At 42.3% G+C, this 17476-nt stretch overlaps 1 protein-coding gene and 1 non-coding gene across 2 annotated transcripts in view; one reads left to right on the forward strand and one right to left on the reverse strand.

Annotated features, from left to right (window-relative positions):
• Positions 1 to 17476, reverse strand: part of LOC139542931 (NUAK family SNF1-like kinase 1) — a 60858-nt gene that overhangs the window by 30927 nt on the left and 12455 nt on the right. Inside the window, exons 2-3 of the mRNA XM_071348933.1 lie at positions 3512 to 3632; positions 3265 to 3416 (exon numbers count right to left, since the gene is read on the reverse strand). Coding sequence (XP_071205034.1) covers positions 3265 to 3416; positions 3512 to 3632 — 273 coding nt within the window. The remainder of the gene's footprint in view (positions 1 to 3264; positions 3417 to 3511; positions 3633 to 17476) is intronic.
• Positions 4110 to 4180, forward strand: trnag-gcc (transfer RNA glycine (anticodon GCC)). The gene has a single exon. It is a non-coding gene; the product is annotated as a tRNA-Gly (tRNA).

Genomic DNA, 17476 nt, shown 5'->3' on the forward strand with positions numbered 1-17476 from the left:
TTAGGTATTTCCTCATTTACCAGAGAGAATCTACAATTTCCTCTACACATTTTATTAATGTAAAGCTTGTTGGTATACTTACTTATCATTTCCAATTTAGATAAAACTTAATACAGTTTGGTCATTTCTTATTAAAAGGGGAAAAGAAAGTATTCCTAAACTGTCTACATCTAATATTGGTAACTTCATCAAGCCAATCATGATTGAGTTAATATAATCTTTGTTGTCATTAAATGATAGTCTAATCAAGGTATGTCAATTGACAAATTATATTCTAATGTGGCCCAAACACGGCAGGTAGCCTAGTGGTTAGAGCTTTAGGCCACTAACCGAAAGGTTGCTGGATCGAATCCCAGAGCTGACAAGGTAAAAATCTGCCCCTGAGCAAGGCAGTTAACCCACTGTTCCCCTGAGCATGGCAGTTAACCCACTGTTCCCCTGAGCATGGCAGTTAACCCACTGTTCCCCTGAGCATGGCAGTTAACCCACTGTTCCCCTGAGCATGGCAGTTAACCCACGGTTCCCCTGGTGCCGAAGACGTGGACGTCGATTAAGGCACCACCCCCACACCTCTCTTATTCAGAGGGGTTGGGTTAAATGCGGAAGACACATTTCAGTTGAAGGCATTTGGTACAACTGACTAGGTGTCCCCTTTTCCCTTTCCCGTATGTCTATAATGTACTCTTGTGTACTTTACTCTACAGTAAACTTGAGTGGAGTATAGTTCAGTACTACAAGTGATGGGGGGAAAGAAATCGATACAGTTACATCGCGGGATATTATTTTTGACTATATATACATTTTTGCGCTAGTTGACTGTACCTGCACCAAAACTACTTTATTTTTCCTTCATAGATATTTAAAAATAAGATGGAGAAATAGGGAGCCAATTTGTTTTCGGCACTTTTATTTAGATGACTGATGAAAACTAGTTTTATCATGGCTCTCTCTTGTCCCTCTGCAGCAGACATATGGTGAGCAATATGTTTGGAACATCGAATCGCAATACATATAGAATTGTGTGAATCGCAATACATATAGAATCGGCACCTAAGAATCGTGATATCGTATCGTGAGTTCTCTGCAAATTCTCAGCCCTCAGTGCCTTCAGAAAGTATTAACACCCCTTGACATTTCCAAAAAATGTTTGTGTTACAGCCTGAATTGTTTAATTGATTAAATTGAGAGTTTGTGTCACTGATACCCCTCTGTCGAGCAGTGAATTTCAAGCACAGATTCGACCACAAAGATCAGGGAAGTTTTCCAATACCTTGAAAAGAAGGGCACAAATTTGAACAATCAGACATTTAATTAGATATATATCGGTACCACGGTACCAAAATGTTATGATACCAACATTTTAGAAGACGTAGTACCGTTTTATATAGTAGTGAATATGTTCCTCTGGGCAACAGCAGCTGGTCTCTCAATGTGCCAGTCCACTTGTCTTTTACGCCCATATAATGTGCGTGTATGTCATCAACCAGTAACATCCCTTACTGGGCCCTACCCATCAATCACTCACCATCACTCACCTTCCAAGTGTGTGTGTATGTGTGTGTGTGTGTGTGGGTGTCGGGAAGACAATGGAAGAGAAAATGAAGACCTGTTTTCCCCCCCTCTTTCCCTTCAGAATCAATGCAGGCCTACATGAATACAAACCCAGCCCACCCTGACCCTCCCAAAGCTGTTTGATAACCTGAAGCATTATGAACCACATTCAAGAGAGGACAAGAAAGCTGTGTGGACCACATGCCAGTGCCAGAGAAGTGGGAATTTAAACAACTCGTGAGGAAGCTGAACCAAAAATACTATATGTGCTACCGGAACTTCTTCATGAATACAGAGATACCAAAGCTCTACAGCGAAACATAAAGGCTCAATTTGAAGACATCCACTGCTACTCATGCGCCACTGATCTCTGGACCAGCAGAGCAATGAATGGATACATGGTTGTGACTGTTCAGTTCGTTGTTTCAGATACCTGGGACATGCAATCATGGTGCTTGGGCTGAACAGCGACCACACAGCAGAGAGCCTAAGAGAAGCACTGGACAAGACACTGAAGGAGGACTGGGACTTGCTACTCACAGAAAACGCATCCAATAACTGCAAGGCATTCTTAGATTACAATTGGATCCCATGTTTTGGGCACAACCTAGATCTTGCAATCAACAAGGCACTGAACATTGACCGTGTTGTGCAAGCTTATCCAGGCTGCGAAAAACAGTGTCAGGATTTACAAGGTCAGATCCTATGAATAGGCAGCAGGAAGCTAAACAGGATCTTCTGTGCTTACCAGACCAAAAGCTCATCCACGATGAACCAACAAGGTAGGGCTCAGCCTACGAGATGGTAGTACGCTTTCTTACGCAAATTAAATCAAATGTTGAATACAATAGGTGTAGACTTTACCGTGAAATGCTTACTTACAAGCCCTTAACAATGCAGTTCAAGAAATAGAGTTAAGAAAATATTTACTAAATAAACTAAAGTAAAAAATACAAAGTAACACAAAATAAAAATAACGAGGTTATATACAGTACAGGGGGTACAGGTACCGAGTCAATGTGCGGGTGTACAGGTTAGTCGAGGTACAGCCAGCTGTTTGCGCAGTTCTTTCTGATAACAAGAAGTGCTATCTTATACCAAAGATGACTGTAGTCATTACACTGGAGATAGTGAAAGATGTCCTGGCTCCACTAACAGGATTCCCAGATGCCCTAAGCAGGGAGAAAACACACAACCCTCTCCTCAGTTCTCCCACTACTGTGAAAATCCACTCAAGCCTTACTGTCGCTAAGGAAGATGGCAACTTGGCTACAGAGATTTTACGAGAAAGTGTTCATTTCTCTAGCACAGTGACAGTCTGAACTCATTCTGTGTGTGTGTGAGAGCGAGAGAGAGAGAGAGAGAGTGTGAGTGAGTGAGTGAGTGAGTGACTGAGGGAGTCTAAACAACAGACTTTTAACTCGGAGGACCGAACTGTTGCTTATAGGATTGGGGAGGTTTTCCCCTTCTCTGTCCCATTTTTAGGGAAGCCTTTTAATTTGGGGGGTGTGAATACTTTCTTAATTAAGGCACTGTAACTGTATAAAGTATTCCCCCCATCACTCCTGAAAAGAGAAACTGCAGCACACACGGATCTAGGATTCATCACATTAATTAGCAAATAATTATGCAAATTTAAATACAATTATTGTGTGTGTGTGAACACTCATGCATTTCTGTGTGAGCCTGTGCAGTATGCGTGTGTGTGTTTACCGTGTGGCAGTAGTGCACGGCGGAGGTGATTTGTCTGAAGATGTCTCTGGCCTCTGTCTCCACCAGTCTCCTCCTCTCATGGACGTAGTCATACAACTCCCCTCTGCTGGCGTACTCCATCACTATCACTATCTTATCACGACTCTCAAACACTACACAGGACAGGGAGAGCACAGAGAAAGGTTACATTGTGTGTGTGTGTGTATGTCTGCGTTGTTTTCCTTTCAGTGTGTGTGTGTATTCTCACCCTCGTGGAAGCGTATGATGTAGGGGTGTTTGAGGGCCGAGGTGATTTCTATCTCTCTCTGGATATGAACTCTGTCCAGATCATCAGTGATGCTCTCCTTACGAATCGACTTGATGGCAACCTGAGAACACACAACACCAGACACACACAGCGTTAGACTTCATTACGGTTACACACACACCTCCGAGCTACAAGATAGAAGATTAATGAGGGCAAAAAACTGTTTAATCATTTTTAGAATGAGGCTGTAACGTAACAAAATGTGGGAAAAGTTAAGCATTGTAGGATTTACTCCGAAATAAGTACTAGTAGAAAATATTAACTTTTCTTTTGGATTGCATTTGTCAACAAGTTAATTATTGCTAAACCTCTAGAATCATTCTTTTAGATCAGTCAGGTATCTCAAATGTTTATTTTCACATCCTCGTTGTAAACAGGCTGTAAGTACTATGTAACAACACTCTAATTACATTGTACTGCCTCTCATTCAATGGTCCTTCGAGACGGATAGCTAAATAGTAACTCAACATATTTCAACTTCTGGTTCACTTCATCGAGAGTTTTATATTACTCTCGGGGAGATTTTATCTCTATCAAAGCATTGGTGGTTCAGTGGTAGAATTCTCGCCTGCCACGCGGGAGGCCCGGGTTCGATTCCCGGCCAATGCATGGTTTCCTTTTTGGGGGGGCATTTTGGGATCTACTCACATAAGTAAATTCTGGTCTATAGAGTAGTCTTCCTTCTATCTGGTCTATAGAGTAGTCTTCCTTCTATCTGGTCTATAGAGTAGTCTTCCTTCTATCTGGTCTATAGAGTAGTCTTCCTTCTATCTGGTCTATAGAGCAGTCTTCTTCTATCTGGTCTATAGAGCAGTCTTCTTCTATCTGGTCTATAGAGTAGTCTTCTTCTATCTGGTCTATAGAGCAGTCTTCTTCTATCTGGTCTATAGAGCAGTCTTCCTTTATCTGGTCTATAGAGCAGGCTTCTTCTATCTGGTCTATAGAGTAGTCTTCTTTTATCTGGTCTATAGAGCAGTCTTCCTTTATCTGGTCTATAGAGCAGTCTTCTTTTATCTGGTCTATAGAGCAGTCTTCCTTTATCTGTTCTATCTTCCTGACTTTATTGTCCCCATGGGGAAATGTTGTTGCAGTGTCATGTACACATTTAAAGTACACATTTAAAATGGCGTTTAAATACAAAACTAAATTGACAATACAACTTTCATAACAGTTACGTACCAAGAAATAAAACATAATCATTAAAAAAAAGACTAGCCTGCTGGACTTACATGGGAACATTCGCCCGAGCTATTTAAGAAGGATATCACACCTGGCACAAATGATTGTCTCGTTGTGTTTTTCCTGCTGAGGGGTGCCCTATACCTGCACCCAGAGGGGAGTAGTTCAAAGTCCAGGTACAGGGGGTGGCTTGGGTCTAAAATGATTTTGTGAGCCTTACAGAGGGCCCTGACCTTAAAGATCTCATCCAGGCCTGTCTGTTTGACTCCAAGTACCTTGCTTGCTGTGGTAATAATCCTTCTCAGCATATTTCTCTGGCTGACAGTGAAATTGCCAAACCAACAAACAATACAAAAAGTAAAAATTCTCTCAATAAAATATTTGTAAAACAGAGTCAATATAGTACAGTCTACATTAAAAGATCCCAGCTTTTTGAGAAAGTACAGTCTCTGTTGGCTCTTTTTGTAGATCAGGTCTGTACATTTACTCCACTGAAGCTTATTGTCCAAGAGGACACCCAGATATTTATATTCCTCTACAATCTCTATATTCCCAGACAGGCTAAACAACTTTTTTGCCCGCTTTGAGGACAATACAGTGCCACTGACACGGCCCCCTACCAAAACCTGCGGGCTCTCCTTCACTGCAGCCGAGGTGAGTAAAACATTTAAACGTGTTAACCCTCGCAAGGCTGCAGGCCCAGACGGCATTCCCAGCCGCGTCCTCAGAGCATGCGCAGACCAGCTGGCTGGTGTGTTTACGGACATATTCAATCAATCCTTATCCCAGTCTGCTGTTCCCACATGCTTCAAGAGGGCCACCATTGTTCCTGTTCCCAAGAAAGCTAAGGTAACTGAGCTAAACGACTACCGCCCCGTAGCACTCACTTCCGTCATCATGAAGTGCTTTGAGAGACTAGTCAAGGACCATATCACCTCCACCCTACCGGACACCCTAGACCCACTCCAATTTGCTTACCGACCCAATAGGTCCACAGACGACGCAATCGCAACCACACTGCACACTGCCCTAACCCATCTGGACAAGAGGAATACCCATGTGAGAATGCTGTTCATCGATTACAGCTCAGCATTTAACACCATAGTACCCTCCAAACTCGTCATCAAGCTCGAGACCCTGGGTCTCGACCCCGCCCTGTGCAACTGGGTCCTGGACTTCCTGACGGGCCGCCCCCAGGTGGTGAGGGTAGGTAACAACATCTCCACCCCGCTGATCCTCAACACTGGGGCCCCACAAGGGTGCGTTCTGAGCCCTCTCTTGTACTCCCTGTTCACCCACGACTGCGTGGCCATGCACGCCTCCAACTCAATCATCAAGTTTGCGGATGACACTACAGTGGTAGGCTTGATTACCAACAACGACGAGACGGCCTACAGGGAGGAGGTGAGGGCCCTCGGAGTGTGGTGTCAGGAAAATAACCTCACACTCAACGTCAACAAAACAAAGGAGATGATTGTGGACTTCAGGAAACAGCAGAGGGAGCACCCCCCTATCCACATCGACGGGTCAGTAGTGGAGAAGGTGGAAAGTTTTAAGTTCCTCGGTGTACACATCACGGACAAACTGAATTGGTCCACCCACACAGACAGCGTTGTGAAGAAGGCGCAGCAGCGCCTCTTCAACCTCAGGAGGCTGAAGAAATTCGGCTTGTCACCAAAAGCACTCACAAACTTCTACAGATGCACAATCGAGAGCATCCTGTCGGGCTGTATCACCGCCTGGTACGGCAACTGCTCCGCCCACAACCGTAAGGCTCTCCAGAGGGTAGTGAGGTCTGCAGAACGCATCACCAGGGGCAAACTACCTGCCCTCCAGGACACCTACACCACCCGATGTCACAGGAAGGCCATAAAGATCATCAAGGACAACAACCACCCAAGCCACTGCCTGTTCACCCCGCTATCATCCAGAAGGCGAGGTCAGTACAGGTGCATCAAAGCAGGGACCGAGAGACTGAAAAACAGCTTCTATCTCAAGGCCATCAGACTGTTAAACAGCCACCACTAACATTTAGCGGCCGCTGCCAACATACTGACTCAACTCCAGCCACTTTAAAAATGGGAATTGATGGAAATTATGTAAAAATGTACCACTAGCCACTTTAAACAATGCCACTTAATATAATGTTTACATACCCTACATTACCCATCTCATATGTATATACTGTACTCTATATCATCTACTGCATCTTGCCATCTTAATGTAATACATGTACCACTAGCCACTTTAAACTATGCCACTTAATATAATGTTTACATACCCTACAGTACTCATCTCATATGTATATACCGTACTCTATACCATCTACTGCATCTTGCCATGCCGTTCTGTACCACCACTCATTCATATATCTTTATGTACATACTCTTTATCCCTTTACACTTGTGTGTGTGTATAAGGTAGTAGTTGTGGAATTGTTAGGTTAGATTACTTGTTGGTTATTACTGCATTGTCGGAACTAGAAGCACAAGCATTTCGCTACACTTGCATTAACATCTGCTAACCATGTGTATGTGACTAATAAAATTTGATTTGATTTGATTTGATATTCTGACCTCTGATAGATGTTGCAGAGGTAGGTGTTGTACGCTTCCTCAAGTCTATGCACATCTCTTTGGTCTTGTTGGTATTGAGGACCAAGTGTGATTCCTCACACCACTCTACAAAGTCATCTAGGACCGGGCCATGATGTTCCTCGTCATCGTGCAACAGGCTGATCAAGGCAGTGTCATCAGCGAACTTAACGAGGTGTCTGTCAGTATGGGAAGTAGTACAACTATTAGTGTACAAAATGTACAGAAGTGGGGACAAAACACATCCCTGAGGAGAGCCTGTGTTGGTGTTGCGTATATTCGACACGTGGGGACCTATTTTGACTCGGTGTGAGCGTTGGCTCAGGAAGTCCAACAGCCACAAAACCAGCCCCCCATCTAAGGAGAAGTCCTGAATGAGTCTCTGTGCCAGAATGTAAGGCTGGATTGTGTTGAAGGCAGAAGAAAAGTCAACAAACAGAACCCTGACATGGGATTTGGCACCCTCTAGATGTCTATAGACCATGTTAAGGAGAGTAAGAATGGCATCATCAACTCCTCTGCTAGGCTGATAGGCAAACTGAAATGGGTCGAGGAGCTTCTGGGTGACACTGAGAATATGACTTTTCACAATTTTCTCAAGGCATTTCATTACTAAGGATGTCAAGGCGACAGGGCGGTAGTCATTCAGCACAGAGGTATTAGATGCTTTAGGAATTGGTATAATTATAGATTTTTTCCACAACACTGGAACGTGTTGCTGGTTGAGTGAGGATTGGAAAATGTCTGTAAAAACACCAGCCAGTTGTTCAGCACAGTGCTTTAACACATGTCCACGTATTTTGTCTGGGCCTGGGCTTTTGTATGTGTTACATCCCCTGAACAACTTTAGAACATCAGACTGTTGGACAACAACTCTCTCAAACATTTGTAATGATGCTTCCATTTGTTTTACCTCCGACACGAAGTTGTCTGATTCAAATCTTGAGAAGAAAACATTCAGTTCATTAGCCATGTTCTGGCCCTCATATCCCCCAAGGTCAGCATAGAGCAGTCTTCCTTCTATCTGGTCTATAGAGCAGTCTTCTTCTATCTGGTCTATAGAGTAGTCTTCATTCTATCTGGTCTATAGAGCAGTCTTCCTTCTATCTGGTCTATAGAGCAGTCTTCCTTCTATCTGGTCTATAGAGTAGTCTTCCTTGATCTGGTCTATAGAGCAGTCTTCCTTCTATCTGGTCTATAGAGCAGTCTTCATTCTATCTGGTCTATAGAGCAGTCTTCCTTCTATCTGGTCTATAGAGTAGTCTTCCTTCTATCTGGTCTATAGAGCAGTCTTCCTTCTATCTGGTCTATAGAGCAGTCTTCCTTCTGTCTTCCTTCTGTCTGGTCTATAGAGCAGTCTTCCTTCTGTCTGGTCTATAGAGCAGTCTTCCTTCTGTCTGGTCGATAGAGCAGTCTTCCTTCTGTCTGGTCGATAGAGCGGTCTTCCTTCTGTCTGGTCGATAGAGCGGTCTTCCTTCTATCTGGTCTATAGAGCGGTCTTCCTTCTATCTGGTCTATAGAGCAGTCTTCCTTCTGTCTGGTCTATAGAGCAGTCTTCCTTCTGTCTGGTCTATAGAGCAGTCTTCCTTCTGTCTGGTCTATAGAGCAGTCTTCCTTCTATCTGGTCTATAGAGCAGTCTAAACATCACGTACTGTGAGCTAGTGATAGGTGAAAAAATACGATACAGTTACATATCGGGATATTATTTTTGACAATATATTGTATCGTTTTGACAATATTGCAATATTATTTTTGCGCTAGTTGGCTGTACCTGCACCAAAACTCCAGTATGTTTCCTTCATAGCTTGTTCTCCATCTTCTTTTTAAATAGGGAACCAATTTGTTTTCAGCACTTTTATTTCAATGACTGATCAAAACTCGTTTTCTCATGGCTCTCTCTTGTCCCTCTGCAACAGACATGGTGAGTGAGCAATATGTTTGAAACAGCAAATTGCAATAAAATCACAGTATCGAATCGCAATACATATAGCATCGGCACCTAAGTATCGTGATAATATCGTATCTTGAGGTCCCTGGAAATTCCCAACCTTACCATGATCCAGGCGTAACCATGGTGATGCTTTATTTGTCCCTGTTGTTTGTCTGTCCAGGGTTTGGTCCCAGCAACAAGAAATTCCTCACTAGTTAAATCCCCGGGCCAACACTTAATTCACTCACTCTTCCTTATCTCTCTCAAACTTAAAATCGCCTCGTTAAGGAAGACAGGCAAACACACAATTCACGAGTTTCCAATCACACACAAACGTAAAGTCCCTGGGTAGAGGTGATTTTGGGGTTTTAGGGGTGGAGGGTAACAGCAGGCAGAGGCTGCAGTGTTCACACACTGTTCACTTAATCTCAGAGCAATCACTAGGGTTCTCAAAGCTAGCACTCTCTCTCTCTCTCTCTCTCTCTTTCTGAGGACCACTGTTCACTTAATCTCAGAGCAATCACTAGGGTTCTCAAAGCTAGCACTCTCTCTCTCTCTCTCAGAGGACCACTGTTCTTCCAGTTGGGTCACAGTTCTAGAATTTTCAGCTGCCGGAAAGAACTCTGGGACATCAGAAGATGGTATTCACACGCTCTCTGGGCCAACACAGTTACAAAACACACACATATCCACACACACACACTCCTGGGACTCCCTGGCTTAGATACTCATGCTTGCTTGATCAGCCACCAGAGATCCATGTCTTGTAAACTGTGTGGACGTGCTAGCAGGGTAATATCCCACTAGAGAGAACAGTGATGTAACCACACCTCTGAGTTTCCCTACAGACTCCACATCTCATTTGATCATGTAGGGGATTGTATGTGTGTGTGTGTGTGTGTGTGTGTATGTGTGTGTGCGTGTGTGAGCGCATGCCTGTGTTCATGGAACTATTAGTCCAAGTATCTGAATGACCTCTAAAAATATGTGGATCATTTCAATCATCATTTCAATCATCAATCATTTGTTTGTAGTAAAATACTAAAGGCTGATCCGGTTGGACCATGAATAACAGGTATTACTAGATAGATACATGTGCCAGAGGATATGGTTCATCCACCACAGGTCTGTCGGGTATGGAACGTCATTTGAGTCTTTGCGTGTCAAGAAATATACACGTCAATTAACATTATCTGACGTGTCAAATAAGCTTGACCTGAATATGACTGCACGTCACATAATAATTGAACACGTTCATACATTTCTTACGTAGTTATTACACATTGATTACACTATAACTCGTATTCCATGTCACAACGATTCACCGATACGTATGCTATGATGCTGGTAAAGTTTTTTGTCTGCAGCACGAGCGCAGACACTCCCCCAAGCTCTGGACAGTGCTGGTCGTAAAAAAGCTAGTTAGCTGATGGATGCGCACAATGTTCTTCCCCAAAAACATACCAAAATGACATAATCTAGCTAGCTAGCTACCTAGCTAAGTGTCATCATCTAAAATACCCATACATTTATAAGACAGTTCTTATTTGATTAATGGTGGTCGGACCCACCTATGTGAATGTAACAGTTTTAACTTTAGTCCGTCCCCTCGCCCCGACCCGGGCGCGAACCAGGGACCCTCTGCACACATCAACAACAGTCACCCACGAAGCATCGTTACCCATCGCTCCACAAAAGCTGCGGGGGGAAGCGCTACTTCAAGGTTTCAGAGCAAGTGACGTCACCGACTGAAAGGCTGCTAGCGCGCACCACCGTTACCTAGCTAGCCATTTCACATCGGTTACATGAAGCTAGCCACAATAAGGATTAGCCACAACAGTGTACTTTGCGTTTAGCTTTCAAAATAAGTCTCAATGAAAGTCATCCAAATAATACAAATAGTGGAATCATGCCATAATGAAACAGATCATGCTAAACGAGGTTGGAATGTTCTTATATAAATTCAACAAAAGACAATAATTTGTTAATTTGACAAAGATCTGTTGAAATCACACTGGATGTATTAGACTTTAGAATTTCATTGGGGGCATACTTATTTCACTGTACAGCCTTACCTATGGATTGTGGATCAATGACATGGGGTATCAGTCTACTCAGTGACACCCAGAGAACATTAGCGTCGTAGCTCTTATTGCGGGACTCTGAAACCACTGTGAATTGAGACACATTTATTGTACCAGTCAACCGACTATGTGTATTGAACACTATTCCAGAGGAAAAACCGTACAACGTGGATGTTTTGGAGCCTGATAACTCTTGAAAAGGAGTTTGGGGAAAAAAAGCACTTGAGTACTGAGTAAGCTGATATCCCATTTCATTGATCCCCAATCGTTAGGTAAGGCTGTACAGTGCAATATGAATGTCAATACGCACAATAGGCTGACTGGGGAGGTGATTTCCCACAGTCAAAGTCCCGCAATAAGAGCTACGACGCTAATATTTCCGTAAACTCTTCACAGTTGTGTTCTCTGGGTGTCACCGAGTAGACTGATACCCCATTTCATTGCTCCACATTCCAACCATGTTTAACATTATCAAGTCTAAATTTGGGACAATTTCAAAAATTGTAACCTTCTGCATCACTTTCAAAGAGGGACTTTTATTTTAAAGGCAAACCACAAAATCTACTATTTTGGCTAATCCTTATTGTGGGTAGCTTCACAACACATATGCTATGGCTTGACCGGACCTGGTTAAGTCAGATCAAATCAAATTTTATTTGTCACATACACATGGTTAGCAGAAGTTAATGCGAGTGTAGCGAAATGCTTGTGCTTCTAGTTCTGACAATGCAGTAATAACCAACAAGTAATCTAACCTAACAATTCCACAACTACTACCTTATACACAGAACAGCATAGGCAAGATGCAGTAGATGGTATCGAGTACAGTATATACATATGAGATGAGTAATGTAGGGTATGTAAACATAAAAGTGGCATAGTTTAAAGTGGCTAGTGATACATGTATTACATAAAGATGGCAAGATGCAGTAGATGATAGAGTACAGTATATACATATACATTATATTAAGTGGCATTGTTTAAAGTGGCTAGTGATACATTTTTGATCAATTCCCATCCATTTCCATTATTAAAGTGAGCTGGAGTTGAGTCAGTATGTTGGCAGCAGCCACTCGATGTTAGTGGTGGCTGTTTAACAGTCTGATGGCCTTGAGATAGAAGCTGTTTTTCAGTCTCTCGGTCGCTGCTTTGATGCACCTGTACTGACCTCGCCTTCTGGATGGTAGCGGGGTGAACAGGCAGTGGCTCGGGTGGTTGTTGTCCTTGATGATCTTTATGGCCTTCCTGTGACATCGGGTGGTGTAGGTGTCCTTGAGGGCAGGTAGTTTGCCCCCAGTGTTGCGTTGTGCAGACCTCACTACCCTCTGGAGAGCCTTCCGGTTGTGGGCGGAGCAGTTGCCGTACCAGGCGGTGATACAGCCCGACAGGATGCTCTCGATGGTGCATCTGTAGAAGTTTGTGAGTGCTTTTGGTGACAAGCCGAATTTCTTCAGCCTCCTGAGGTTGAAGAGGGGCTGCTGCGCCTTCTTCACAACGCTGTCTGTGTGGGTGGACCAATTCAGTTTGTCCGTGATGTGTACGCCGAGGAACTTAAAACTTACTACCCTCTCCACTACTGTCCCGTCAATGTGGATAGGGGGGTGCTCCCTCTGCGGTTTCCTGAAGTCCACAATCATCTCCTTTGTTTTGTTGACGTTGAGTGTGAAGCTAGCTGGCTGCTTATAATGTTGGTTTTGGGCAATAGGGTTAAGTAGCAGGCTAGCTACTTATTTCAATAGAAGTACAACAAGTGGCTACCTAGCTAATACTTATTCACATGGGATTCTTAAATCATTTCTAAGAATATTGAAAATGACTAGTTTCTACTGTTCATTGTTTTCAGGCTGTTTGCATTGGTGCTAGCTAGGTACCGCAGAAGTTGCTGATAACATCTGTATCAAAGATATTTGCAAACATTTTTGATCCTGCTCGTTTGATCCTGATCTAATTTCAAATGCTCACTCAGACGTTTTCACATTCGGTCGAACAAATATTGCCTCATTAAGAACGCGGTATTGTACAGCTTTGACAGTGATCGTAATGGTGGAGCTTGGCTTCGCACACATCATTCTATAACAGAATTGTGTTATTTGACGTGTCAAATAAAAAGCTTATTTGACGCATCAAATAGTGTTATTTGACGTGTATCTTTTTTTACACGGCGTTCCATAGTCAGGCAAGGACAAGTCCAAGATATCTCCAGAACAGGTTTATTCAGATACTGGGTTCAACACACCACACTCCTATGTATTGACTGCTCACAGTGAACGTGTGAGTGTTAACGTGTTTCTATGGAGAGAACAGAAAGAATAACCATGAGTATAGGCTTATATACAACTATACAGGCCCATAGAATAGACTGTGGAGGTATACATGCTGCTATATAGAAGATACTAAATGACTTGGTGTACACAATCTCTGCCATGATATAACGTAAGTGGTAGGGTTAAATATTTTCCTGGTATTTTACAAATGTTCCATCCCAAGAATAAATCCCTTTTCTCTCGGGTGACCGGGGATTTCCTGCCAAACCCGGAAGTGTCATTCTAAAGCATTCTATGTTGTTATTGTTGAAGCGTGCATAAAATGCATTGGGCTCGTCTGGTAGGGAGGCATCGTTTGGAAGACCACGGCATCCTTTGCATTCCGTAATGGACTGTAGCCCCTGCCACAAATGGCAGGCGTCAAAGCCTTTGTAATATGATTCCACCTTACTCCTATATTGTCCTTTTGCTCGTTTGATGACTCTGCAGAGGTCATAGCGGGACTTCTTGTACTTGTTCCTGTCCTCAGCCGTAGCCCACATTATCTTGAAAATCAAATCAACACTAGAAACGCCTGACCTTTCAGCCTATAAATACCCGCTAGAGAATGTTGAGAATGTTGCCGGGTGTCACATTTAGCATACGCTTCAGATGCATATCAACCTGCAAGGTGCACAAACAAACACCAAGCCTTGATAAATATTGCATAAACAATTGTATGAATGAATTGCATGAAGAAATATTATTGGAAATATATCCATGTAAAAATATAACAATAAAAAATATTTGTTTAGATAGAGTAAAGGACATGTTTTGTATAATTCTACAAAGTCCTAGTGAAAAAAGTAGGCCAAAAGCCAATTTCTGACACTTCCAGTCAATGAGGCATCAACATTCTAACAGTAATAAATCCATTTCATATTTGCTATGTGAAGAATAATAATTTGGTTGTGTTTATAAAAGTCGTAAGTAACATTAGAAAACTAAAAAACACACACAATACATTTATTAAACATAAGAATGAGTGTGAGTTTTTGTCACAACCCGGCTCGTGGGAAGTGACAAAAAGCTCTTGTAGGACCAGGGCCCAAATAATAATACATTTTGCTCTTTATTTAACCATCTTACGTATAAAACCTTATTTGTTCATCAAAAATTGTGAATAACTCACCACATGTCAATGAGACGGGTGTGCTCAAAAGGATGCACATAAGGCTGCAATGTTGGGTTGTATTGGAGAGAGTCTCAGTCTTAAATCATTTTCCACGCACAGTCTGTGGCTGTATTTAGTTTTCATGCTAGTGAGGGCCGAGAATCCACTCTCACATACACTACCGTTCAAAAGTTTGGGGTCACTTAGAAATGTCCTTGTTTTTGAAAGCACATTTTTTTGTCCATTAAAATAACATCAAATTGATCAGAAATACAGTGTTGACATTGTTCATGTTGTAAATGACTATTGTAGCTGGAAATGGTTGATTTTTAATGGAATATCTACATAGGCGTACAGAGGCCAATTATCAGCAACCATCACTCCTGTGTTCCAATGGCACGTTGTGTTAGCTAATCCAAGTTTATCATTTTAAAAGGCTAATTGATCATTAGAAAACCCTTTTGCAATTATGTTAACACAGCAGAAAACTGTTGTGCTAATTAAAGAAGCAATAAAACTGGCTTTCTTTAGACTAGTTGAGTATCTAGAGCATCAGCATTTGCAGGTTCGATTACAGGCTCAAAATGGCCAGAAACAAAGAACTTTCTTCTGAAACTTGTCAATCTATTCTTGTTCTGAGAAATGAAAGCTATTCCATGTGAGAAATTGCCAAGAAACTGAAGATCTCGTACAACGCTGTGTACTACTCCCTTCACAGAACAGCGCAAACTGGCTCTAACCAGAATAGAAAGAGGAGTGGGAAGCCCCGGTGCACAACTGAGCAAGAGGACAAGTTCATTAGAGTGTCTAGTTTGAGAAACAGACGTCTTACAAGTCCTCAAATGGCAGCTTCATTAAATAGTACCCTCAAAACACCGGTCTCAACGTCAATAGTGAAGAGGCGACTCCGGGATGCTGGCCTTCTAGGGATAATGAATCCAGTTGTTTATGTCATCCGTTTCGGGAACGTACCTGCATAATTGCGCACCCAACTCACTCAGGTGCTTCGCTATATCACATTTGACATTGTCCGTAAGCTTGAGTTCAGTTGCACACAAAAAAATCATACAATGATGGAAAGACCTGTGTGTTGTCCTTGGTAATGCACAGAGAAGAACTTCAAATTCTTAATCATAACCTCAATTTTGTCCCACACATTGAATATAGTTGCGGAGAGTCCCTGTAATCCTAGATTCAGATCATTCAGGCGAGAAAAAACCTAACCCAGATAGGCCAGTCATGTGAGAAACTCATCATCATGCTCATCATCATTCAGACAAGTGAAAATGATAGTCAGTAAAGAAACCTTGAAGCTCATCTCTCGATTCTAAACAATGTTTCAATTCTTTTGCCCCTTGATAACCAGCGCACTTCTGTATGTTGTAAAAGCGTTACATGGTCGCTGCCCATATAATTTGGATACTGCTTTAAAGCAGCACCAACTGAGCCACTCAGTACTTTAAGTTGATTCCCTACAAAGGTCAATACATTTTCAATGTTGTTGAATTCCATTTTAATGCCTGGATTCCGTGAGGGCCCTAATTATCATATTTGAACCCGAATGAGGCTCTCCACTCTACAAACTCTCACAGTCTCACGTCAGAATTAGATGTTCATCCATGTTTCTCAAACGTCTAATTTCAAAGTGTATAAGGCATTAACCCCTAATTCTTAAGGTTAGGCATTAAATCCGAATGGTTAAGGTAAGGGTTACGGTTTGGGATAGGATTAAAACAAAAATATCAACCTTTGGAATCAGAGGCATATGCTTATGCCCATCCGCCATCCCCAATACCTTAGCAAAACCGAAACCTACTTGAAGGTAACATCGCTCACTGTTGCCCCTAGTGGCCGGTTTCCACGTCATCTCCCAACATCCAATACTGACTTGTACCATTGGTGACCTGTCTGCTCCACTACCTATTGTTCACCATCTTCATTGAATGTTTTCATAATTTATCTGCAGATAATCGGCAAAAAGCATAGGCCTACCAGTAGCCCATGCAAATTAAGGAGACAAACGAACGACTCTCTCACCAATGCGATTTGGTAGGCTACACTGACTGACGATATGACAGTCACTCACCAGGGGTAGGATCCTACATTATTTTCCAATTGTTTCGTTCAGAACAGAACCACTATTTTTTTGGTTCAGTTCCACTGTTCCGACCAGCAAAATAAAGTTCTGAACTGGTTCGACCCCACCAAAAAGTACTGGTTTATATAGTTCCTTTCAGTTCCTTTTTTAACCTGTGAAACACACTCCGTTTTTTACATTTAGCTCAATAGATGACTTCACCAATCAGTGTGGCTAGAGCAGGCAAGCTAGTTGTTTATATGCGCGACGGACAGATGTGTTGCCTATGGCGATAAATTATTACCCCTGGTGAGAGACTCATATCGTCAGTCAGTGTAGCCTACCGAATGGCAGTATTGATTATCATTTAAAAAAAATATAGATTTCACCTTTATTTAACCAGGTAGGCTAGTTGAGAACTAGTTCTCATTTACAACTGCGACCTGGCCAAGATAAAGCAAAGCAGTGGTCACAAACAACACAGAGTTACACATGGAATAAACAAACATACAGTCAATAATACAATAGAAAAAGTATATATACAGTGTGTGCAAATGAGGTAGGATGAGGTAAGGCAATAAATAGGCCATAGTGCCGAAACAATTACAATATAGCAATTAAAC

Source organism: Salvelinus alpinus, chromosome 17, assembly GCF_045679555.1.
Source record: "Salvelinus alpinus chromosome 17, SLU_Salpinus.1, whole genome shotgun sequence".
Lineage (NCBI taxonomy): Eukaryota > Metazoa > Chordata > Actinopteri > Salmoniformes > Salmonidae > Salvelinus > Salvelinus alpinus.